Source organism: Xyrauchen texanus, chromosome 25, assembly GCF_025860055.1.
Source record: "Xyrauchen texanus isolate HMW12.3.18 chromosome 25, RBS_HiC_50CHRs, whole genome shotgun sequence".
Classification (NCBI taxonomy): domain Eukaryota; kingdom Metazoa; phylum Chordata; class Actinopteri; order Cypriniformes; family Catostomidae; genus Xyrauchen; species Xyrauchen texanus.
In genome coordinates, this window is record NC_068300.1 from 34280367 (window position 1) to 34307791 (window position 27425).

At 38.9% G+C, this 27425-nt stretch overlaps 1 protein-coding gene across 2 annotated transcripts in view; it reads right to left on the minus strand.

The window, feature by feature from the left end:
• The window catches only part of LOC127618450 (neuron navigator 1-like), a 133253-nt gene that overhangs the window by 61918 nt on the left and 43910 nt on the right, over nt 1-27425 (minus strand). Inside the window, exon 1 of one of the 2 annotated variants that reach the window (XM_052090898.1) lies at nt 4801-4967. The exons of the other annotated variant lie outside the window; for it this stretch is intronic. Coding sequence (XP_051946858.1) covers nt 4801-4883 — 83 coding nt within the window. The 5' untranslated portion in view covers nt 4884-4967. Of the gene's footprint in view, nt 1-4800; nt 4968-27425 lie in introns of those variants that run through there. 2 annotated transcript variants of the gene reach the window in all.

Below are 27425 nucleotides of genomic sequence, written 5' to 3' on the forward strand. Positions count from 1 at the left end.
AAGTTTGATTTCCCGTAGCAAGTAAATAGTTCTGTGTCAAACTCAAAATGTTACAGATGCTTACAATAGATTATACTATAGATGGTACTGTCACAGCAGGCTACTTTTTTTGAAAGGTCATTGAGAGAAACTTCAACTAGTGAGGTTTTCCTTTTCAAAATGCGGTGGGGGGTGATACCATCAGTCCCTGATGTTGTGGCTTCAGCCCCTGATGTTTTCAAACCCTACAAACACCCCTGTTTACACCCAAAACAGGAACTTGTGTGCCCAGTTCTCCTCCCAGTGTCCTAGTTTGAGTTGATCATTGTCCAGTATGTTGTTTACAACAATAGCAGACAGGACAAAAGCTTTCTAGTAACTTCTGCTTTAACAGAGTCAACCGTCTCTTCCCACCCCCCTGTAGCTACAAAAGGTTTAGCACAGGAAACAGTGGACCTGTAGCTCATCCATGACAACAGTAAAAGGTAACTGCACAAGAATAAACCATGACTTTAAAGCAGGTCTTAAGTGACTCAAGAGTATTTTTGACTCAAACAGGTTGGGATTTTTTGGCTTCTCAGTCACATCAGACAAAGCAAACTTCCCAAAAAGTGACTTACACCACAATTAATGTCTTGACACAGGCATAACTCTGCTCTGGTCAGGCTGGTACTTTACATAGCACAAAACTAGCAAGAATCAATATTGAAAAATAGATATTTTTCCCAGTATAAATGACAGAGTCTACCAGCTGCCCAACAATATATCACCATCTGGCAGCACTATTGTTTGATTTTAAACGTTCCAAAAACTTACATAAACAGATAAAGAGGTTGAACCTGGCAACATTGGGAGAGACTCAATCTTGATATAACTGATAAACCTGACAGCTAAAAATGACGCTGTCAACCAATCTCTGTCAATGACGCTTACATTTTCCTCAACACGTTCTCGCTTGTGCGCCGATCTACAGACTCAAAAAGCAGCAAGTGCGTTCTTTTCTACGAGAAACCTTTGAAATTAACTGACTGATGTGATGGCCGTCAGAATTTTAGCATTGTTTATTTATACGTCGGGGTACTATTTTGTCATTGTGACATATCTGTGGGTACGATTTTCATTTCATTTGAAATGAGCAACATTTACTCGCAGTAGTTAATATTTAATCTGTTGTTAATCTTTCTATTTAATCTGTCTGTAATCTGTCACATTTCCAAAAACTGCTGCCTCAAGCGGCACTGACACGGGTTTGACGTCAGAGATTATGTCATTGGCTCTCGCGTGTCTTGTGACCGATTACAACAACAAGTTCGGATGTACATCTATTTTTTTTAATGAGACATGCCGGTAGAATCAGGATGACACAGGATCAGGATGCCTTCACGGAGGGGGAATATTTTTACAGATTAAAACTTTCAGTTTCACTCTGCTACTTACACAACGTTTAAGTATAATTTGGAATATTGTTACAGTGCATTCTTTTTTTAAATGATCGTGACTATTTTATCTGCTTGTTACGTATTTTCTATTGTTAAGAACTGGTTAGGTTTAGGCATAAATGTGCGGTTGGGTACTTAAAAATATCTATAAATAGTGCAATGTATATCAAAGTGTCTCTTTCGTGTTTTATATTGTTGATTATCAGTTAGGTTTTGATATGGTGTTGGATTAGGGGATCTAAAATATTATACGTGATTGTATAATGTAAAATCACACTAATATATTTATAAATGTAATAAAACATTCAGGTTAAACACATAAAATAATATTCAAAGATTGATAAATGACGACAAAGTTTTCTCATTGAAAACAATGGGGTTTCTCACCGCTTGAATAAGATGACGCCAGAGGGCACCTTTGGCGTCATCGTGCATAAGCGGACGGCTTCTGCACACATGGAAAAATTGGACGCTTAGGGAATGAGAACAGGTTGATACTACATACACTCAAAAAATACTTTAGACTATTTTTAAGATTTATGCATTTCAATTCAAAGTCCCATCTTACTGAACTGTGTAGTGTTTAACAAAAGGAAATGAATAAAGCTTAAAATATTTAGTTTTTTTTTTTTCATTTTATTATATATATATATATATATATATATATATATATATATATATATATATATATATATGGTGAATTACTAAGTAATGTAACATAAACACTAATGCCAGATTTGATGTCTATGACACTTGAAATTTAGCTCAGGTGCATCACATTTCTCTAGATCATCTTTTCTACACTTTGATTGGAGTCCAGCTGTGGCAAATTCAATTGATTTGACATGATTTGGAAAGACACAAACATGTCTATATAAGGTCTCACAGCTGAAAATGCATATCTGAGCAAAACCCAAGCCAAAACCCAAACCCTACAAACACCCCTGTTTACACCCAAAACAGGAACTTGTGTGCCCAGTTGTCCTCCTAGTGCTCCTAGTTTGAGTTGATCATTGTCCAGTATGTTGTTTACAACAATAGCAGACAGGACAAAAGCTTTCTAGTAACTTCTGCTTCAACAGAGTCAACCGTCTCTTCCCACCCCCCTGTAGATAAGCAGTTTAGCACAGGAAACAGTGGACCTGTAGCTCATCCATGACAACAGTAAAAGGTAACTGCTCAAGAATAGACCATGACTTTAAAGCAGGTCTTAAGTGACTCAAGAGTATTTTTGACTCAAATTGTTTTGGTTTGGCTTCTTCAGTCACGTCAGACAAAGAAAACTACCCAAAAGTGACTTACACCACAATTAATGTCTTGACACAGGCATAACTCTGCTCTGGTCAGGCTGGTACTTTACATAGCACAAAACTAGCAAGAATCAAAACAGAAAAATAGATATTTTTCCCAGTATAAATGACAGAGTCTACCAGCTGCCCAACAATATATCACCATCTGGCAGCACTATTGTTTGATTTTAAACGTTCCACAAACTTACATAAACAGATAAAGAGGTTGAACCTGGCAACATTGGGAGAGACTCAATCATGATATAACTGATAAACCTGACAGCTAAAAACTGGTCTCTGTCAAAAGACGCTAAGAAAACTTGCACGGAGCATTAATGGCTAAATGCACTATGCAATAATGGCTTGATCTCTTTGTTCCTAATAGCTTTACATAAAAGGTCGATTGAAGGGGTCAGCCATCCAGAAAGAGCACAAACAGGGTTGTGCTTTTCAAGGTCAAAATCAATAAGGACAGCACGGAGAGAGGGGGGCACCGTCTGTTAACTTCACGGGGTGAGGTCCCATTTTAAGTTGGTTTAGAAGACCTCTGACGATCATTCTAGCTAACAAGGGTGATAGCTGTCTTGAGTAAAGGGTTTTAATAAGGGGGTGGAGCTGGGGGCATACATGCCATGTTTATTTATTTAATCAATTGCTAAATGCCTTTTTGACATGGCTGCTGTGTCAGATTGATTGACATGAAATTGAATTGATGCAATTGCTAGATTGACCAGTAGATTTTTGGTCATTTTGAGATTATCAGCATCTGAGTACATATTCGGGCCTCATTCTTATCAGCATTTTGAGTAAATATTGTGGAAAATGGTCCTTAAAGTTCATACACTGTGTGTAAGCTATATATATTTTTATCTTTATTATGTATACAATTTCCACAGATGGACAGGTGGATAGATAGATAGATAGATAGATAGATAGATAGATAGATAGATAGATAGATAGATAGATAGATAGATAGATAGATAGATAGATAGATAGATAGATAGATAGATAATAAAAGAAAAAAGAACAAGTTTGTCTCCATTACTAATTAGGCTATTTGCTTTGTCAAAGTTGTTCTTTTTAACATTATATGATAAACGACACGCCCCTCTTTTGAATTTAAATTCAAAAGGAACGTTCGGATGATTCGGATGATGCGTTCGAACGCGTTTATTATGTCCCACAATGCTCTCTCCTCTATATAGGTTCACTGGATTTAAACAGCCCTATACAGTTACCAGAAATGTGGAGCACTAGCTCACAGCACCCCACTCGCATCGTCATATGTAGGTCATTGATGAATGCAGCCGGCAATATTATAGCCTACTGTACATAAATAATACAACTGAAAAAGGCAGACACGTCATCTTCCGTGAGTAACCTGCGCTTCGGACAATCCACAAATACGTGTCATGCCCCAACAGTCAGCAAACAATAGGAATACTTCCTCCTGAGAGCGAGATATCGCCTGTTACCCCCTCCGCAATGCACCCCCGATACACACCTCCATTCATTCACATTCAACGCCTCCGCCTGCGACACTTCACAAACCATCAGTGCAACAATTTACACGGCACACTTTCAAACAACTTACAAAGGGATACAAAGGGACTGGAATTGCTTACACAACACGCGCGTACATTCATTTTAAACGAACAGCGGCTTTTATAGGCTATCAATTAATTATGATATGACTCCCGAGAGACATACGCGCTATAAAAAGCGGAGTATATGTCAAGCAGGCTAATTCATTTAATATACTGCAATATCTTTACGTTGCATTGACAACATGCTATTTTTAATTGTCGGGTTAATAATAGTTCATATATGGGAGATGATTGCAAGCAACAATTGACATGCAACTAATGATGCTTATACTATTTAATACAATATAGTCAGCGATGTTGGTCACAATTGTATTTAAAGTGCACTGGCATAGCACACACCTTGCAGCTGAACTCTTAGCGCATGATCGGCGCTTTAAAAATCCTTATTGTCTGTCTGTAATAAGAACGATTAAAAAAATGCGAAGAATAAAACAACGACTTTCATGCACAACAATTCAGCACTCGTCCAGCACTCATTTGTCTTACCTTGAGAGGTGATAGTGTATTGTCCGTCCTGCTCTCTGACCCTGAAATTGCAGCATTTTCCCATTGAGAACTCGCCCGCTCATTATTTCTGACGCCGCTTTGTTCCGGGATCACATACTATACAGTATCAAATCCCCGCGTTTGCGTTCTCGGTAGCTCTTTGCAGGGTTGAATGAAAAGCGGCTCTCTGCGCAAAGCTTCGGACTCACAGTGACAGAGCGAGACAGAGGCGAGGAGAGGAAAGGCACCACCCCCAAATTTCCACCCCCTTCTCTTTCTCTCCAGAGCGCAGCCAGCTGTGAGTCTCACTGCCCACCAACCGATCTCACTCAGGCAGACTACTCCATCATCTTTCTATGAGAGATACAAATACCGCAATGCATCCTTCAGGTCAGACTAGAGTTTCAGTCAATGACGCTTACATTTTCCTCAACAGTATCCTCAGTGCTTGACAGTTTTGATGTTTAGTAAATTTGATAGCTTTCATTGGAAACACTTCACATTACAGTATCAGCGTTCCATGTTTTTCTGAATATATATTCTATATTCATTGTGCACTCAAAAAATATTTTAGACTATTTTGAAGATTTACGCAATTCAGTGGCACTCCAGCATAAGTGCCATCTTACTGAACTGTGTAGTGCTTAACAAAAGTAAATTAATAAAGCTTAAAATATTTTTTTTTCATTTTATAATATATATGAGAGAGAGAGAGAGAGAGAGAGAGAGAGAGAGAGAGAGAGAGAGAGATTTGGAATAATGTACATATTTTGCTCTTATGGAAAGAAATTGGTACTTGTATTCAAGAAAGTGGCATTCAACTGATCACAATATATAGTCAGGACATTAATAACATGAAAAATGACTTACTTATAATCAGAACTTCATAAACTACTTCAAAGAGTTCTCACCAAAAAATCCTCCATGTGCAGCAATGCTTTGCAGATTCTTGGCATTCTAGCTGTCAGTTTGTAAGATTCCAGATTCTAAGGTGATATTTCACCCCACACTTCCTGTAGCACTTGCCATAGATGTGGATGTCTTGTCAGGCACTTCTCACACACCTTACAGTCTAGCTGATTCCACAAAAGCTCAATGGGGTTAAGATCCGTAACACTCTTTTCCAATTATCTGTTTGATTTTATTATGATTGATTTCACTTTATTATCAGAATTTCTTCCTAAATTTGTCTTGTGTCCCTAGACGCACACTGTTTAACATCAATAAAATTTTCACAACATTTTACCAAATGACAGAAACTAATACTACAACATATATTACGACAGACATTACAAATAACTGGCTGAGGTGCATCAATATAATCACTTCCTTCAGTGCTTAGTCCATATAGTAACAGTGAGGCCTATTAGAACCCAGACTCTGATTTAGCAGTTTGACAGACTGGTGAATAAAAGAGTTCCGCAGCCTGTTCAATCGAGCCTGTGGGACTCTAAATCTCTATTTGATGGCAAAAGCTCATATTCTTCAAATAAAATATGAGAGGGGTCAGACATAATTCTTCCTGCAAGAGACAACATTCTTTTAATATACACAGCTTGAAACCTTGACTCAAGCATTTGACCCACAATATTTGAACATATATGTAGCAGTCTAACCAGTCGAGCTTTACATTGAACAGAGAGAAACAACTGTACCATGCACTGATTCCATACTGCACAACACTCTGTACTATAGAGTGAAAAAACAATAATAGCTTTTTTGTTTAGTTTTTTGCTCCAAATTACCTTAGTCTCCCAAGAAAATAAATGTGTTGTTGTACCTTACTACAAATAGAATCTACTGTACAGTATATGTGCACTCCAGGATAAAGCAGCGTCTACAAAACTTCAATCTGTGTTTTATGAACGGTCACTGGAAAACAAAATCTTAAATTTTTAGCAATTTAAAGCATTGTATAGCCTTCATTCCTCAAAACAATGATTGACTGATGAGTTTCTAGAGAAAGCTGTTTCTTTTTTTTTTTTTTTTTTGTTGCCATTTTTGACCTAATATTGTCCTTAAAGCATGCCAGTGTATTGCATACTTTGGCATCTCAAAAACAAACACAAAGACAATGTTAAGATTCATTTAATGAACCAAATAGCTTTCTAACTTTGATATAATGGCAAGTGATTTTCTAGTACCAAATTAGCAATTTAGCTTGAGCACTCAAGGATAAGGTGTTGGAGTGATGGCTGCTGGAAATGGGGCCTGTCTAGATTAGATAAAATTTTTTAAAAAAAATAGTGATGGTGCTGTTTTTTACATCAGTAATGTCCTATATTTTCAGCTTTACTGGGTCAATAGGAAATATATATGTTAGACTCCCAAAAAATATTTTTGAAAATAGAAAAGATTGGAATAGAAGAACAGGGAGCCCTGCAACAGATACCATGGCCCCCATAAGCCCCCCACTGAACATCAAGTCATCTGAGATTAAATAAAGAGACAGAAGCAATTGAGACTAAAATAGACAGAAGAACTGTGGCGATTTTCTCCAAGAAGCTTGGAACATCCTATCTGCCAACAACCAATAAAAACTGTGTCCAGGTGTATCTAGGAGAATTGCTGCTGTTTTAAAGGCAAAGATGGCCACACCAAATATTGATTTGGCTTTTTTATGTTCAATGGACTTTGTATGACATTAAGTGATAAAAACTATTTATGTCCTTATTTTTGAAGACATCCTCACTATGCAACATTTTTCACAAGTGCCTAGAACATTTGCACAGTCTATACATATATATATATTTATATATACACTCACCTAAAGGATTATTAGGAACACCTGTTCAATTTCTATTAATGCAATTATCTAATCAACCAATCACATGGCAGTTGCTTCAATGCATTTAGGGGTGTGGTCCTGGTCAAGACAATCTCCTGAACTCCAAACTGAATGTCAGAATGGGAAAGAAAGGTGATTTAAGCAATTTTGAGCGTGGCATGGTTGTTGGTGCCAGACGGGCCGGTCTGAGTATTTCACAATCTGCTCAGTTACTGGGATTTTCACGCACAACTATTTCTAGGGTTTACAAAGAATGGTGTGAAAAGGAAAAACATCCAGTATGCGGCAGTCCTGTGGGCTAAAAATGCCTTGTTGATGCTAGAGGTCAGAGGAGAATGGGCCGACTGATTCAAGCTGATAGAAGAGCAACTTTGCCTGAAATAACCACTCGTTACAACCGAGGTATGCAGCAAAGCATTTGTGAAGCCACAACATGCACAACCTTGAGGCGGATGGGCTACAACAGCAGAAGACCCCACCGGGTACCACTCATCTCCACTACAAATAGGAAAAAGAGGCTACAATTTGCAAGAGCTCACCAAAATTGGACAGTTAAACACTGGAAAAATGTTGCCTGGTCTGATGAGTCTCGATTTCTGTTGAGACATTCAGATGGTAGAGTCAGAATTTGGCATAAACAGAATGAGAACATGGATCCATCATGCCTTGTTACCACTGTGCAGGCTGGTGGTGGTGGTTTAATGGTGTGGGGGATGTTTTCTTGGCACACTTTAGGCCCCTTAGTGCCAATTGGGCATCGTTTAAATGCCACGGCCTACCTGAGCATTGTTTCTGACCATGTCCATCCCTTTATGGCCACCATGTACCCATCCTCTGATGGCTGCTTCCAGCAGGATAATGCACCATGTCACAAAGCTCGAATCATTTCAAATTGGTTTCTTGAACATGACAATGAGTTCACTGTACTAAAATGGCCCCCACAGTCACCAGATCTCAACCCAATAGAGCATCTTTGGGATGTGGTGGAACGGAGCTGCGTGCCCTGGATGTGCATCCCACAAATCTCCATCAACTGCAAGATGCTATCCTATCAATATGGGCCAACATTTCTAAAGAATGCTTTCAGCACCTTGTTGAATCAATGCCACGTAGAATTAAGGCAGTTCTGTAGGCGAAAGGGGGTCAAACACAGTATTAGTATGGTGTTCCTAATAATCCTTTAGGTGAGTGTATAAACAACTTTACAGCTCAAATAATGAGCTTCAACAGAAGAATTGATGTAAGTGCTTTTATTGTCTCAAATCAGAAGCTTTACATTACATTTCTACCCCATTTACTTCCATTGTAAGTGTCTCTCTGTAACTTGATGAGTTAAAATATTTTTTGGTGGTAATCAACATTATGCCACAAATTCTGTTGATAGAGCTTAACTTGAACAAGAGTGCATTTTTGTCATGAGTTTATTAATCAGTACTATCACCATGTAATATTCTGGAGTTATATTATATGGAGTGGTGGTGGCGTAGTGGCTAAAGCACAGGGCTGTTAGTCAGAAGGTCGTTGGTTTGAACCCCACGGCCACCACCATTGTGCCCTTGAGCAAGGCACTTAACTCCAGGTTGTTCCAGGGGGATTGTCCCTGTAATCATTGCACTGTAAGTCGCTTTGGATAAAAGCGTCTGCCAAATTCATAAATGTAAATGTAATATGGCATATTAAATATAGCTTATCAATCAAACCCCAATTGATTGATCACTGATCTGAATATCAAGAGCCTGTCCCCTCAATATCTATTGTGGTAATGACCCTGCTATAATGTTTGATCCTTCCTTTTAAATCAGGACTCCTGGTAAATTCACTTCAAATGTCATGTCCTGCCACTGGCAATACTGAGAGACAAATTCTACCTGTCTATCTGTGAAAATGACATCAGCAGGTTTGGCTTTAGAGAAAAAGGTCATCATTGATAAGACATTAGAATAGAGAGAGGGACTTTCTTTCAACTTGAACAAACAACACAGCCCTACAAAGAGGACAGCAGTGTAAAAAAAAACACTGTTCTTCTGTATAGTCAATAGCGGCTTTTCTAAATGAACAGTCTGCTTGAAGAAAGCCAAGACTCTATTGGAACCAATGAGATGATATCATGAATAAACCTTTATAAACAGGAGAGCCCAGAGAGGGAGTGACAAAGAGGGTCTTCTTCCATTGAGCACGCACACACACACACACACACACACACACACACACACACACACACACACACACACACACACACACACACACACACACACACACCAAGCATAAAAAAAGAACACAAACACATCGTTGGTGGCCCTGATGCTGGTTAGTGTCTAGCCAGGTGTGTGTGTGAGCTTGGATGTGTGTTTATTCTACAAATGTGACAGACATGCCTGATTGGTCCTGGCAGCATACACAAAGACAGAGGCTGCAGGTGTGCCAGTCTCTTGCTCTGAGTTTTGCCTGGCACCAGGAGACAAGAGGGAAAAAGAGCGAGAAATAAAAGAGACACTAATGAGTAAAGAGTCCTGTATAATGAGTGATTTCCCTCCCCTGCCTTTCTGATCTCCGACTGAGACAGGCTGCTGTGGTCAGAGAGCCAATGTATCCAACCGCTGTAAGCATGCAGTTGTGGTTTTATTACACCCCATAAATGTTTGTGGAGAACAGTGTGTCTGGTTTTATCAACAACAGACAACCTGAGTTACTGAAGAAGCTGTTTAATTCCAATAAAATAAAGCAACACTTTTCTAGAACTATATTTAATTGCGTTCTATCCAGTTACATGTGTAAAACTGAAGTTTACTTTAGCCATTTGAGTTTGGACTAGATTAATAATTTTTGTAGCATTGATGAAACTTGGCAGGGGATTTCCATTTCCCAGCATGCTTCGGATGGGACTGGATGGGGTGAACAAATGTGAAATGAAGTGTTATTGTATGCATTTTTGAGCTAGATTAGAATAGGAGATTTGTTCATGTTAAATGTTCTGTTATATTGGTATTTAAAAAGAGTGTCTGTTATGCTGGAGTTTTGGGGGTTACCATTGTGGTGAAGATTGGCACTTGGTCTTAGATTGAGGATGGACTTTCTCATTCAGGTAATGTTGGTTTGAGTTCTGCTTAGCTTTACAGGCATTTGCTATCAAATTGACCGTGCAATAGTTTTACGGTCATTACACTTGCTTATCTGGCATATACTATTGATTACTAAAACAAATTAAGTTGAAGCAACAGAAGAAATTGAATACAATTAAACATTAGTACATTTAGTTTGACGAACCTAATAAAGTTACGAGTCAAAACTACTATAGTATATTGATTTGACCCAAACCCACTAAATTGTGTTGGCTGAATGAAACAGACTTAACCTATCCCAGTTGATTCTGCAGACAATGTGTTTGCAGTGTTGAGGAAGCTACTTTGAAAACTATAGCTGACCAGGCTACAAGCTAATCATATTGAATTATTTTTTTTTTTTAGCTACACTTAAAGTTACCAACAAAAAGTAGCAATGGGGACAACAACGTATAACAGTGTGGTTCCAGAAGTAAAAATCCCATAGATTTTTTCCAAAGGGGAATTCATTTTTTACCATAACGATTGCCACAAACATATAAAGACAGACCTACCTTGAGCTCAGAGGTTGCAAATTAATTGTATATGCTTCTGTTAATGCCATCAGTCCACATTATATTAACTTAATTAAAAACAAAATTGTTTAGTAGTAAAATGTGTGGTGAATATCTACACTTCCCATGATCCTGCAGTGAAAGACCAACCAGAGAATCACTACCAACAAAGTTCACCAAAAGAGCTCTTCAGCGACCACCCACTTCCAAGCATTCTGAAAGACATAATCAAGTAATTCTCCCTAATCTCTCAAACTACTTTTATATTTGTATATATCAGAATATTTTTCAATAAACCTAAATATATTGTTTTTATACTTACAATCAACAACTTTAGATCAACAGTTTTATATTTTTCCATCAAATTTTATTTAATTACATCATTCCCAGTGCTTCATGTGATTGTAGTTTATTACCCCATGAAAGAAGAACACAGTCTTGTATATTTTGTCCAATTTCCAAATACGTTTTTGCTTCAAATCAAAGTTTGTAATGTGATTCACCTCGAAGCTGGTTTAGATTCATGGCTTGCAACTTTATTAGGGAGGATTTTATGAAATCTCTATGGAAGAAATGAATGGGGAAAATACTTCAGGAACCAAGACGGCTGAAAAAGAGGGAAGGCACTGTTGCACTATTTTTCTTTTGGAAAATTATCAGATAATATAGCCAGCTTAAAAAAGTATTTAACTAGCAAAAAACTATGATATAATCTTGCTGACAGCATCAAATCTGAACATATAAATGTACACTAAATACAACTACAAAAATGCTGAATTGAATAAACAATACAGTATTTAATGTACTATAAAAAAATGTGGCTCAACCAGTGGTGTTAGTTTGGGGTGGAACTGCCTGTTTGTATGAGCATTAGATGGAGAGTGAGGTATAAGGGTCTGTACCTATTTGAAAACAAACATTATTTATAGCATTTGGTGGCGTAGAAAATTTGCCTTTAAACCTTTAAACATAGCGACACTACAAAAAGATATACAAACACATCGTTTCCACATTATGCTTAAGATAAGTAAAATGTGTAGCTAAAGACAGCATGTTTATAAAATTATGCAAGACTATGAAGGTGTCCACAGCTCATAAGCAATAGCCATGAGCCTTTCCGTACTCCCACTTCTCCCAGATTTTGTACTCTAAGAAGTCTTGTGGTTTACTTAATTGTCAACTGTGGTGATTGTCAGGGCCCCTTCCTCAACATAATGGTTGGGCACCAACAAGAGCCTTTGATTTCCATGTGAACCTGTCAGTGTATAAGAGATGAAAGAGGAACTGAGGAGCTCAGAAGATAACTGGGAACCCTCATCCACCTTATGAGCTACCACTCCCTTTATTTCTCTCTCTCACTCCCTTCGTTAAGGAGTGGATCTCCTTGGCAACATTGGAGGTTGACTTAGACTTAGAAAGTAAACAATGAATTACTCATCCATATAGACCTGCATGGATGACCAGGATATGATAAAGTAAGCTTGAGTATTCCTGAGCTGAATGTATGGGTGTGGACTGATTGATGCCTTGTGTGAGTTTGCGGGCAACAACTCCCACCTATACACGTTAGCTTTCACTGTGCAAGGTTACATTTCTCTGCTGCCAGTCTATCCAACACAGTGCACAATTAGCTCCATTGTAGAAGGTCACAGTGCCCGGTGTAGAACAGGCTATGATAATGAATTGTTCAAAAATGAAAATCAAGGCATCATTTTCTCACCAACAAACTGTCCTGAAAATGTTTGGCTTTTTCTGGAACACCCCATGTATGCTTGAAAATGAATAATTTGAAAAATGCTAACCATTAGGGCTCCACCTCAAGCAAACTTGTCAATTTCACACTGATAAAGCACATTGAAAATATGGCCCCTGCATATTTGCGTCTGTCCTCCCATGAGATCTGTACAGTCTCAGCATAACAGGCTTCAGAACTTGCAATGGAAAGAGAGAGTTTCCACATGTCTACATTACATGTGTATCATCAACTGAGTCAGTGTTTTCTTTGGAGCCTCTGGGTCCTTCGGTATGGCCCAAGAGCGCAACCAAAGTCCACATATTTTAAAACACACTTCCCCTCTTCATGATGTGGCCTTTAAATTGTCTATTAGAGAGTTTGCTAGTAGTGTCTGTAAATATTAATAACAGCTGTAACAAAAGTACACCTGACAATTGTTGCCCTCTTCAAACTCACTACATAGAAGGTCGCTGTTTATGCAGTATACATATTAAAATGTGGGTGATGAATACAATCAGCTCTATATTACTATATGTTTGGACAACATTATGACACAGGAAATCAACATGAAACTTCTGAATGTTAATGTGTCCTGACAAGTGCCATTCCTCATCAGACATTTTTGCAGCAAATTAAACGTGTTGATCTTTATCTGTAGCGCTCCTGATGAGTGCGTTGTGCGAGAAATACCCAAGACACGGTTTCTGGTCAGAAAGTAATCCTGTTCACTCTGAGACACAGGTTCTTGACCCGTGGAAACCTGAAAGTAGTTACGTTCACATACTAATTGGTGAGTTTGATTCGGAAGTTGGAATGCTCTGCATATGTCTGCTCTAAAATTGCCTTTATACTCCACTAACGCTTAGGTGTAGGGTTAGGGTTTGGGTTAGGGTGTATGGTTAATAAAATATGCATTCCTATAGACTGTATTATGTAATTTAAAAACAAAAAAATGACTCCCTTTTGGCGCCACCTTGTGGACATTTCATCTTAACAAAACTGCCATCTTCAGCCACTGGGGGCAGTGGTTCGAATTTTGGTAAGCACAGACCGATTTCAGTAGCAGAACTTTCTATCTTCGGTCACTGAATTCACAATAATAAGCTCCAGAACATTTTAACATATGATATGTTATGACACAGTACAGCAATTTTCACTATAAAACATACATTTTTAGGAGGAATGGAATCATTAGAATTTTTATTGCCAGTTTTTGAGATATTTTGTATATTTTGAGATATATTGTAAAGATATGATTGTTCAGTCACTTGTCATAACTAGACTGGACTACTGTAACGCTCTCATTGCAGGCCTTCCTGCATGTGCTATTAGACCTCTCCAAATGATCCAGAATGCAGCAGCACGTCTGGTCTTTAATGAACCTAAGAGAGCACATGTTACACCACTCTTTGTCTCTCTCCACTGGCTGCCGGTTCATGCACGTACTAAATTCAAGGCCCTGATGCTGGCATACAAAACAGTCACTGGGTCTGCTCCAACATACCTAAAACATTTATGTAGAGCTACGTTCCCACCAGAAGCCTGCGGTCGGCTAAGAAACGTTGCCTTGTCGTACCAAAACAAAGAGGCACCAAAACACTTTCCCGGACTTTCAGTTTCATCATACCACGTTGGTGGAATGACCTTCCCAACTCAATCCGTAAAGCTGACTCACACTCTATCTTCAAAAAACAGCTAAAAACACATCTTTTCCAAAAGCACTTAACCGGTCACTAAAAAAAAAAAAATTATACTTACAATTCTTGTTGCACTTAAATCTGTTTTGTATACTATTCTGATGATAGTGAAACTTTGTAGTACGGCACTTTTCATACCACTGTCTCCTTAAGATGATTCGCTTATGTTTTCCTCTTTTGTAAGTCGCTTTGGATAAAAGCGTCTGCCAAATGAATAAATGTAAATATCTATCAAGCAAAGCATGTGACTGCTATGAGTCAAAATTCTAAGGCCCAGACTGCTGAAAACACCAAACTTCTGTCCCTCTGAATTTGACACAGCTGTCTGAAATGCGCTCTTATAAAGTTGTTTTATAAATGAAAGACTACACAGCTTCAAAGCAAGCTCAGCTTTTGGATACAAACGAAAGCTGAACATATTCCATAGCGCCAAAGGGGAATTCTTGTAGAGTAACTTTAAAAAGAAGCTATTTTACTCTAATTCACAACTTTCCATTGTAAATGACAGTACAAAAAATGACCTCAAGACAAGGGAAAACCTCTCTTTGCTCTCTTTAAACTCTCTTCCCTATAAAGTATATTGCCACTGTCTATGATGTGGTCGGACAGAAGAACCAAATCAAGGGCTTTCCAATCTCTTTAGCAGCAGCTGCGACACTTTAGCTGGTTGGCTGCTCAGCTTTGTCAGCCTATTCTTGTTCCATTTAGTCTTTTTTTATGAGAAAAAGGGGGGTTGATGTGACTGAGTGGCACTCCCGCAGGCTGTTATAAGCATGGTGAACGTGGGACTGGCTGTAACAGGTGAATTGAAGAAATAGAGTGACTAATGCATGGCTGCCTACAGGAGGCCATCAAATAGATCCAGCAAGAGGGAGGGGAGACTCTTGATTTCATTTGCATTTCAGACCCCTTTAGATCTCCCTGTTTGACCCTGCAAGTGTGAAAATGTGATTGTGTTTTTGTTTGTGCCTGAATTCTTCCTGAAAATGTGGGGCAACTAATATATTTGAATTCAGTAGGTTGAAATTTCTTTTTTTTTCTTTTTTCTTAAATCGATCTGATCTTACTTAAATTTGAACCACTGGTGCAGTGGTTGAAGCTGGACGTAGTAGTGAAGTGTTTTTATAGGTATATGCATGTGTGAGCTCTTTTTCGGGTGAAATTTGAGTGACGTCATAAGAGATTTCATGCAATGTAGTCACAAGGGAACATATTTTTTAAACCATTCCTCCTAACCTAAACTTAACAGTCACTGGTGTAAAAATGTCATTTTAGATAAAAAGAAAATGCAAACTCTGAATCACGCTCACCATTGTTCATGTAAAGACAATTACTTCCTGGTTCCGACAGGACCAGAACCCATATACAGTGAAATGTGTTAAAGATTGACTTGATGCATAAATGTCTAATGCGGAACAGCAATTGTCAGTACTGATTCTACAGAATGGGGTTGATTTCAGGGTACATTAACTTTCAGTGGCAAAATGTCGATTTCACGTGTGATCATGTTGAAATACTATAGTTCACCCAAACATGTCAATTCTGTCTTCAATTTCTCATCCTCATATGTTGGATCAAACATGTACGATTTTCTTTCTTCTGTCTGATTTGCACTAAAATGACATAAGGGTAAGTAAATGATGACAGAATTTGCCACGGCAGACACAGAAACTCATGGCAAGTTTGTTAACCTTGAAGGACTTCAAAGGCTCTTCAATTTCCTTCCACTCGCCTTGCGCAATATTGTTTTGTACGGACCCTCCACACAATTATTCCCATGGCCCACCCAGACAGCTTGGACGGAGAACAGGGCCTGACAGGCACTAGTTGACTGTGCTTAATCCTTTTTAAGTTTTTGAAGTCTTGAAATCTTTAGTTGAATCTGTGGCCATTCTGCCCCACTCTGGCCCCCTTATATTTTGACAGAGTTCTAAAATTCCCCAAAGCAAACCGTTAAGCTGAGGAGTGAGGGGGCTGATAGATTGGGTTTCCTCAATGTATCCAGTGAGGTTGAGTGTTGGACACACAGAAAATTAGCAATTTCAAAGTCCAGCTGACAAATACCCAGCCAGATTGTTTATATCATGGCCAAAGTTTCAAGCCTTACAGATGTCTCCCACAAACAAGACAGCACAACAGAGGTTTACATGGTTTCTGTGCAACCAAAGCCATTTGTGGATTTTAAGGAAATTTAAAGGAAATGTGGTAGTTGTACAAGCATTGTAAACCACCCACCCACGTCTTTATCCACTTAGCCTGGGCATGTTATGATTACAAGGGTCAGAGCGTTTACAAGTATAGGCATCCTTTTGGCTGGTCGTCAAAGAGGACCACGACAGAGACACTTTATTAACTTCATTCTCTGTTGTCCACATCATCACAATTGTTTCTAGTCCTAATTTGGGGTAATTTGATCTCTCGTTAAGATTGCTTTGGCAAGTTGAGAGATTTTAAGACCACAATATAACCCCTCCTTAACCACAACCTTTTAGGATATGCTGTTATACCAGCTTCTCTAATCACTCTTGACCCCCTTCATTTCAGATCACACTCCTTTGGTGAGCTGAGAGCAGGATTAGAGACCTTCCGGATCATTCAGTTCCAGAAAGCTTAGAAAAAGGCAGCAGTTGAGGAGGGGGGAAGCTTTAGGGGGAACAATGGATGGAGATTACAGTGAAGATTTGCACAGTACCAGCAGGAGGTTGTCTCTTCTTTAGAGGCAGGCAAACACATGCCCCTTTTCCACTGGCAGGGTGCTGGTACCCAATCTGGAACGGTTACGCATTTTTCCCCTGAAGAAAATAGCATTCTAGGTTGGAAAAATTGGTTTTGCCAATAGTGGCTGGGGGGCGGTATAATGTTCTGACTTCATTCAAGTTTTAAAGCAACATGGCTCAGGCTGGCTAGACCGACACAAAACAAAACTAGATTGCTCTTATTCTAATTGTCAAAGCCTTCTACTCTCAAAGCGCATGGTCCAATACCATGGTTGGTAACACTGTACAAAAAGGTTGTTTTGTTTACCTAAGTGAAACGGGACGGGATACTTCAACTCAAACAGTATGTTTATTTTACACTAAGAACATAAATAGCTTTGCAGCATGGGGTAAACAACACAGCCTCAGCATGTGCGGGTCACTCTATCAGTCTCCGCAGGGCTCCAGACTGCGTCTAAAATGTTCGCAAATGCGACCAAAATGAATTGATTGTGACAATAATTTAACATCTAGTTGCCAAAAGAGTCGGGTTGTGTGCATTCATAAGCGGTTTCCTCAGATATCATCTTGCGAGTTATTGAATAAGTGTATAGAGTTTGCACCAGTGTGTTTTGAGCTGCTTTTCACTCGTTCTGTTTCGGACAAGCTCGCTGCACGCAACAACAAAACCCAGCGCGAGAGAGTCGTGAACAAATTCCTCTTTTGAACCGGTCTTTTTCATGAATTACTCGAAAAGAACTGAGAACTCAGGAGCTCAGTTTAGCAGTTTGAATCAGATTCACTTTCTCAGCGAATACTCTGTCAGTGTCCTGACATCTGGGAGTGCAGACATTTTAAAATATGTGCCCCATGTCTATTTCGGGCTTCTTAATAATTAAAAGTCCCATATTGTGTACCACTTTTTTCTTCTTCTGGTAATTATTGATTGGGATTGGAGTAGCACAATAAACTGCATCTGGAATTTCTTTCAATTTGCACTCTTGTAGTATCTGTGTCGGGGCCATCTGGTAACAGTAAAGAAAGACTAAGGCAATATTTAAGAAAATATATATTATATATTACACTTAGGACTATAGAGGGACTTGTACATAACTATTACACAAGGTACACACATTCACTGATGCTCAAGAAGGCAACACACTACTATATGCATACTATACTTTATGTGATTATCTGTAATGTAGATTGTGAAGAGCAGTATTCAATAAAGCAATCTTTTATCTCTTATATTTGTGTAAATTATGAAAGGTATGTGGACATTTGAGACAAAAGGGAATGCAAACTTATCTTCTCAACAATATATTCTGTTTATTAAACCTCAGATTAATGGGTTATCAGCTGACTTCCTTTTCATCGGCTTTCTATCGTGTTTATGTACAGCAATCTAAATCAAGCAAATCTGTGATTTGGCTACTAAAACAGCCATTTGGCTCCTTAATGTTTCAGTTTAGGAGCCAATGGCTCCTACGTCATTTTTTTAGTCTGGAGCCCTGCTCTGGAGTGGTTCCTCCTTATATCGCTCTCCCCATTGCTCACTGCAAATCAGAAACAGATGTTAGACATATAGCGCTCAGGTGTGTGCACCCTTAACCTTTCTCTCCAGATGAACGCTTGACCACATCCCTTTCGCCACAATTAGTTAACTACATTAATTAACATGAACTAACCATGTTCAATAAGTTCTCAAAACTAGAGGTACTGTAAGACTCGTACACAAAGGGTTGCAATGTGCAATACAGTTTTTGTTTGTGGACTATTTACTGTATGTTTTAATGAAGCCAGTTAAGTCATCGCTCGGTTCCCAAGTCAGTGGAAATATGGGTTGGTTCTTAGAGACATTCACAAATGCCCTGACACTGGCACCAGCCCCATTTCAGTAGAAAATGTTTGTCAGATTATGAGCATCACTGTTCCACTTGATATGAGGCCTTTTTTTACTGACTTCTTCCTGAAAAAACATAGCTGGGATCTAAGTTATGTCTAAGACATTCTTGAAATGTTGCTGGGACATTGCTGAGGCATTTGATTTTAGGTAGAAGAGTATAATTGTAATTGTCATCTTATCACACAAAATGCATCCAATCCCTGCTATTTCCTCTTTGGGTTTAATGTTTAACGTCGTAGTTTGGGTACAAATGAAAATATGAGTTCTAAGTGGAGTGTTTGTGGAAGGAATTCATTGGTTTATAACGTGGCAATTTTGAGGAGCCATAACTATAATACCGGAGAGAAGCCTGCTTGATAATGAAAAAAGCAGCATGATGATGTAATAGCCGCGGTATACTACAGGCAGATAGAAACATGCTTTAGAGCAATTTAAACACAGCTGTTCACAGTCCAACCAGACGGTAATAATATAGTAGAGCCTTTACCGTTCAGTTCTTTTCCATTTGGGAATTTATTTCACATTTATGTTTCCCTAATGGTCATATTCTTGAGGAGGAACACAAAATCCCATTGAAGAACCTGTCACAAAATGTTTCCAAAACCACAGAGTATGGCCCATTCTTTAATTCAAATATCTATGGCAGTGTATTTGATTGACAGCACTCCTGGCTAATGACAGCTTTTTCATTGCAAACTCCCCATGTTCCACAAGTCAGGACATGTCCTGGACAATGGGGGGTTGTCAAGCTTCATCCACATCAGCCTCCCACATGTCTTTGCTGAGCGATGACCTTCAGCTCATGTAGAGGAGTGGTTGGTTTGTTTGGGTCACGTGACCCAAAATTCACCTGAGATCGTGGGAGAGACGTCAAAGGAGTAGCGCCTCAGGGCATGAGGGGAGGTCAACACCACTGCATTGGCAACATGCCAGCACAGCAAAACATACAGGAGAACAAGACAAAGCAATTTGCATTTTATTGCAGAAGCATTGTGAGAGGTTGTAGGAAATGAAGCCACTATATATAAAACACCATACAGAGCATCAGTGAAGAAATCATTTTATGCATTTGATGCCCAAGCTTAAAGAAAGACAAATGAGACACATTAGGAAACAAAAACAACAGTGCTGTATTTTATTGTGCCAGCGGGACAATGGGAGTTTGTGTTTGTGACAAATAGACAAAGGCAGAAAAGCAGAATTGCTCTCTATGATCATTCCAGTAGAGAGCAAGGCTGAGGGAAAGCAACATTGCCCTGCAAAGCTAAAATTCAGAAACCTTAAATTTGCAAATAAAAATGGTTATGACTGAAATCGTGACTTTTAGACTATGATCTCTCCTGTGACAGACAGGTTTGTCTCAATTATGCTCAGATTCAGAGAAAATGAATTGAGACAATTTCATAGCCCACATTTGGCTGGACAATCTATGTGGTTGCTATGGTGTTCTAAGTTGTTTTTTAGCATGCTTTTATGTGGTTGCTAATTTGTTATTGGTGGTTGTCAGGGTGTTGTTATATGGTTGATAGGGTGTTCTGAGTGTTTTTAGCCTGCTGCTATTTGGTTGCTAAGATGGGCATTTGTCAGGGCTTTGCTATTTGTTTGCCAGGGTTTTATAGGTGGTTGTCAGGGTGTTGCTATGTGGTTGCTATGATGTTCTTAGTGTTTTTGGCACACTGCTATGTGGTTGCTAAGGTGTGTGTTTGTCAGGACTTTGCTATTCATTTGCCAGGGTTTTATGGGTGGTTTTCAGGCCATTGCTATGAGTTTGCTATGGTGTCTAAGTTGTTTTTAGCATGCTGCTGTGTTGTTGCTAAGTTGTTATGGGTGGTTGCTATGGTGTTCTGAGTGTTTTTGTTAGCATGCTGCTATGTGGTTGCTAAGGTGTTATGGTGTTTGCTAGGTCTTTGATTCTTTGCTTGCTAAGGTGTTATGGGTGGTTGTCAGGGTGTTGTTATGTGGTTGCTAGGGAGTTATGGGTGATTGTCAGGGTGTTATGTGGTTGCTATAATTTTATGAGTGGTTGTCAGTGCTTTGCTCTTTTGTTTGCTAAGGTGTTATGGTGGTTGTTAGGGTCTTATTATTTGAATGCTAAGTTGTTATGGGTGGTTTTCTGGGTGTTATTTGTTATGAGTGTTTTTAGCATGCTGCTATGTGTTTGCTAATGTGTTATGGGTGGCTGTCAGAGCATTGCCATGTGGTTGCTAGGGTGTTTTGAGTGGTTTTTTAGCATGTTGCTATGTGGTTGCAAAGGCCTTTGTGAGGGCTTTGATCCTTTGTTTTCTAAGGTGTTATAATTGGTTATCTGGGTGTTGTTATGTGTATGCTATAGTGTTATTGGTGGTTGTCAGGATGTTGCAATGTGGTTGCTAAAGTGTTATGGGTGGTTGTCAGGATGTTGCAATGTGGTTGCTAAGGTGTTATGGGTGGTTGTCAGGGCATTGCTATGTGGTTGCTTTGATTTTCTTAGTGTTTTTAGCATGCTGGTATGTGGTTGCTAAGGTGGAAGTTTTTCAGGATTTGCTACTTGTGTGCTAGGATGTTATGGGTGGTTCTCAGAGCATTACTATGTGGTTGCTACAGTGTTCTAAGTTGTTTTAAGTATGCTGCTATGTGGTTGATAATGGGTGGTTGTCAGAGCATTGCCATGTGGTTGCTAGGGTGTTCTTAGTGATTTTTAGCATGCTGCAATATTGAGTGGTTGTGAGGGTGTTGCTATGTGGTTGTTATGGGGTTATGGATGATTGTCATTCCATTATTATGTGGTTGCTATGGTGTTACGGATGGTTGTCAGGATGTTGCAATGTGGTTTCTAAGGTGGGCTTTTGTCAGGGCTTTGCAATTTCTTTGCCAGGGTTTATGGCTGGTTGTCAGGGCATTGCCATGTGGTTGCTATGATGTTCTAAGTTGTTTTTAGCACACTGCTATGTGGTTGCTAAATTGTTATGGGTGGTTGCCCAAATCTCTGATATTCTTGTCCCAAGGTATGTGTGGAACGCCATGTCAGTCTATGTTTTTTTTTTTACATCAATGCCTGACCGAAGTATGAGCAATAGTAATAGTGATGCTTTCCCTAGGATGCAGACTGTACCACCATAAAATATTATGACATGTTGACTGTGGTTTAGACAACAGCCAGAGGCAGAGGTTCACAGGCCAACTCTTCAACACAGATATGGGATTTGTTTGACTGCTCATCACCACCTCTCTGCCAACTTTTCACCATCACACACTCCTCTGAGCTGTCAATCCATCATCAGCCATCTACTTTTTCTCAAGCCAGGCCACATGGCACAAGAAAAGAGAAAAACAAATGATTGTGCTTTTCTTCACAGTGTCTGGACAACACATTTGGAAGTGTATGATTCATTTTGTTTGGGTTTTTGCATTGCAAACCATGCAAATTATATTGGCTAGATGAGGCATTTTGCTTTACAGGTCCATACAGTTGAAGCAAGGACAAAGGGAGAGACAAGAGAGAGATGATCTGCATTATTGCAGTCTGAATGCCATTATATCTCAAATCAAGATCTTAAGTACAATTAAAGAGACTCTACTTGAGGAGGTTTACATTCTATTTGGTACAGAGTGTAAAAAAAACAAAAAAACAATCACAAGCACAGAGGTTATGGACAGGGTGGAGTAAAAACTCCACATTGTGCTGTTTGGTTATGAAGGTTTATTTGAACAGAGATGCTTCACTGAACTAAAGCACCATAAGGGCATTTTGAAGACACTAATGACAAAAGCATTCACAGCAGGGAGAGTTCAGTATGGAAAACTAACCCTGGATATTTGCAGCGGGACAAGAGGTGGCAAGAAATAAGGAAAAAATATTGGGTTTGGTGAGGAGGATAGCAATTGCCACGTCTGTACAAGAGGTTTTACACTGTACTATAAGTGGTGAAATGAATGAGGAAGAATTATAGCAAATAATATGGTGCAACTGGAACAACTACATGCTAATGTCTGATTCTGTAACAGTCAGTGGAAAGGATCAATCTCAAACTTTCAGGTTTTTATAGACTTTTAAATACACTGTGAGTGATCAAATAATACAGTGTTTCTAAGGGCATAATGACACGGAGGTTTATTATAGAATAGTTTTTTGGGTCCTTCACTTCACACAGAGAAATTCAATTTAACAACTGCTGAATATGGGCTAAAATGTTGAAAAGTCCAAAAGTCCATTGTTACTCTAATTGCAGTAAGCCATTTTTTACACAGTGTTGACAGAATGTAGTTGTTCAATTAAACTGTCTTCCTTAGAACCGCTTACAAATTAACTAAAATTTTTTTTAAATATATTATCAGATGATACATCACTGAACAAAGGCCTTTCCTCAACAATAAAGCTTCAGTTATACATTTACAGGAAAAAGTCATATTGTAAAGCATCAACATTGAAGTGAACATTATTAAGAAAAGTGTCTGGCTCTCCGCTACCCTTACTGATAAAAAATGTCATATAGAATTTTTCATTAAATTTTCATGCGTTTTAGAATGATTTCCCCTCCCACTGAACACGACTTCATGCTGACAGGAAAGAGAATTGATTTCACGGTGGCACAAGCAAAGCAATGAAGACCCCTGGGCAGGTACACAAAGATGGCCTGAAAAGAGGAGACCATGAATGAAGGTAATATTATAATAGGGTTATAACGGAGAGTTTTCACAAAGGGTTCATTTGAATTATTTACATGTCTGCACTCTATCAAAGCAATTCATCTTTAAAAAAAGAGCAAATAATATCATAATGCAATTTACTCTTGTTAAATAAATTAAGGCTAAATAAAGATACTAAGTATTCATGGTCTTTTCATGTATGTTCTTTTTACCCAACATTAGATAAGTAAACTTAAAGGGAACATACTATGCAAAACCCAATTTAAAAATAAATAAATAAATGTTTAACATAATTATATGTCCCCAGTGTGGGTAGACAACATCCTCAAAAGACCATCCCCTCATTTCTTTCCTTTCTCCATCAATAAAATCTCAGGATTGCAGCCACTGATGATGTCAAAAGGGTAAGGTACCGCCCACGGCTGGCAAAGAGATCCGCCCAAGTAGCTTAGATCCGCCCTCATTCAAATCTGAGCGAGCAGCGCACAGACCACCATATTTACCTCCTCGCTAGAGCTGCTAATTCGGCCTGCTCCATCAACGATGGTCAAGATTTGCTTTAAAGCAAGGATGGATCGATACCAGCTCTCCGTGACCCAACTTCAGATTTGCATGTCGTTAGTTTCACACTAAATACTTTTTTAATGTTTGCAGTTTGGCTTGCTGAATTTGCTAATTTGCATGTGCAAAACATTGTGCTTTGTGTAACGTAGCAACTAGTCCCTAACTACCTTATTCCATAACTATGAAGCTGTAGCTCTGTTTCGGTTACAATATAAACGGATTGGTATCATCCACAGTCCCGCTTGAGTGGTCATGCAATGAAGATTTTCAATCATTATTTCAAAAATGATTAGGAAACCACAGTGGTATTTTCAACAACTATAGCTGTTTTTCATATTTCATAACTAGACCTTTTTTATGCACAATACATTAAGATGATTAAGTGTGTTCTCCATGTTATTTGCACTGTTGTCTCCGGGGTATCCATGGCACCAGCAGGAAAGGCACAGCCCACTTCCAGAAAGGGGTGTGGGGAGCAGCTCCTTTGTATTTAAAGCTACAGATACTAAAACAGCCGTTTGGAACAGGGCTGCAAAACAGGGGTATAAAGGCATGGCAGAATAACTGATCTGTGAGGTATTTTGAGCTGACACTTTCTGGGGACACCTGAGACATAATATGTCCCCTTTCAATGGTAATTTAAGGGATAGTTTGCGCAAAAATGAAAAATGAAATGAATTTTTTTTTAGAAGAATATTTCAGCTCTGTAGAGAGCAAAATACAAAGCAAGTGCAAAAAAATCACATAATGGAAACAAAAGTAATCATATGACTCCAGTGGTTAAATTAATATCTTCAGAAGTGATATGATAGGTGTGGGTGAGAACAGATACAAATTTAAAATCGAAATCTCCACTTTCACTTTTACATCTGAAAACCACATGTGGTGCCTGTTTAGGTTCACTTTAACATCTTAAATGTGACAACTAGCCCCAGAGTTGACCACTTCTTGGGGGTATTAATTAGCGCCTTGTGTTTTGGCATGAAGAGTATATCTTAGATGTTTAGTACACAGATTTGTTTGGGACACAGTGACTCAAACACCCACTAACCACCCATCCATAGCTCCACAGGGGGTTAAAAAAGAGCTGGCTAAAGAGGGCACGCGACAGACAAAAGCTCTCAAAGCTTCTTAGATGATCACTTTGATGACAACAATGTCGCTATTCTTCTCCAGTCTATTCTCCACCACTGACAATCCTAAACACAATCCCACAGTTTAACTCAAACGTTTGTGTGCACTGCACTCATCCTATCCCTGCTGAACAGTTGTTGCCATGGAAAATGTGTGTGGCCCCTGGGAACATGTGTCCATTCTGTTTTAATTGGTGATGTTTGGGAAAGAGGAGATAAGGTTTGTCACCAGGATCTTTCCCTCTGTGTGCAAAAAGTGTGCAAACATGAATTACAGTATAACTTATATAAATCATACATTTATAAAATGAATACTTCACACTCAGAAAAGATATCAATATTTCACAAATGCTCAAGTATGCATCACACGTATATGTTTATGTCTGGATTCATGCATTAGTAATCAACTTCATACTGTGGTGTTCCATTAGCATTCTAGAGAGAACTCTACCAGAGAGAAACAGACAGACCACTGCCAGAAAATCAGCTGAAGTCAGAGATATAGAGGGCACACACCCACAAAACACACACAAATAGAGCACAGCTGATTGCAACATGCCCTCAAGAGACCGTCCGGTAGTATCAGAGTTCCCACACAGGGTGGAGGTACATCATGCGTGTGATATCCCTGGTTTGCATTAAGATCACAGGTCAGACCATCATCCAATTGAGTCAGAGAAACCTTGACTTATTCCAGCTGCTGAGATGACCTCATACCCACTGGCTCTGAGATACCACAGGAACTAATTACTCATCCTGGTTACGCCTTTTAGTAACAAGCCCAATTACCCCCCACAGCTCTCAGCTCCTGCTCACTAAATTAACTGATAATGGCACATTAGAACTAAAATCACCAACGAACATAATCATAATGCCATCATAAAACTGCAATTAACCTCTGGACAGGAAACTAGTTTAAACAAAATGGAGAATCAAATGCTGTTTGAATCAGCGAGTGGAAAAGGAAGAATTTCACGAAAACGTGCCAAGGTCATATTTCACCCCAATATTCCACATTTCATTGTTTCATTTAAGCACATTTTCTCCAAAGTTATCATTACTGTAATGTGCAGACTTTTCTTTTATGATTCCCATTACTGTAATATACCACTGTTTTATTAAAATTAGCATAAATTAAATGCAGAAACTAGTACCATGATGTATAAATAAAATACTTAAATTTGATATCTATATAATGCTAAAACGTTTAACTATTCTTAAACGGGGCTTATTTGGAGTAAATTATGACCTGTTCTTGGCAGGTTTTGTGAGACTCATATAAAAAGAATGGGAAACATAACTCACTGGTGGAATTCAGGTATTAAGACAAAGGTTATTGAGAGAGGCAATGTGCCACTGTGAAAAGTGCACTTGCATTTGTTGTCCTGTAGAGGGGGTAGGTGGCAAGTTAACAGAGCCTGACCTTTAAAAAGCCTTTGACTGGGTAGTGACCTCATTATTAGCCGCATAGCTTTATCTATATAGCACCACTACTGAACCAAAAGCAGAGATGCTTCTTAAACCTTTTGAGTAAACTATGAGGGGATGTATGACATCCACAGAAATATCAGCCAATAGTACTACCAAAATTGCTTTATTTGTCCTTCCTCCATGCTAGAGTTAACATTGGTATTCTTCAAAAGAATGAGCACCATGACACTGTTAATATCACATGCTGATTTAATCCCTGAAATGCACGTATGAGAGCATGCATGCATAAAACACACACGCACAAATATACAGGCCTACAAACGCACAACACTATGCCAATTGCTAAGCCTCTGGGGAGTCTCAAAAGGTCAAGTGCAGGGCCGTAACATCTTCACTGCTGACTTATCTGATCCACCATGCCAGGCAAACACACAGT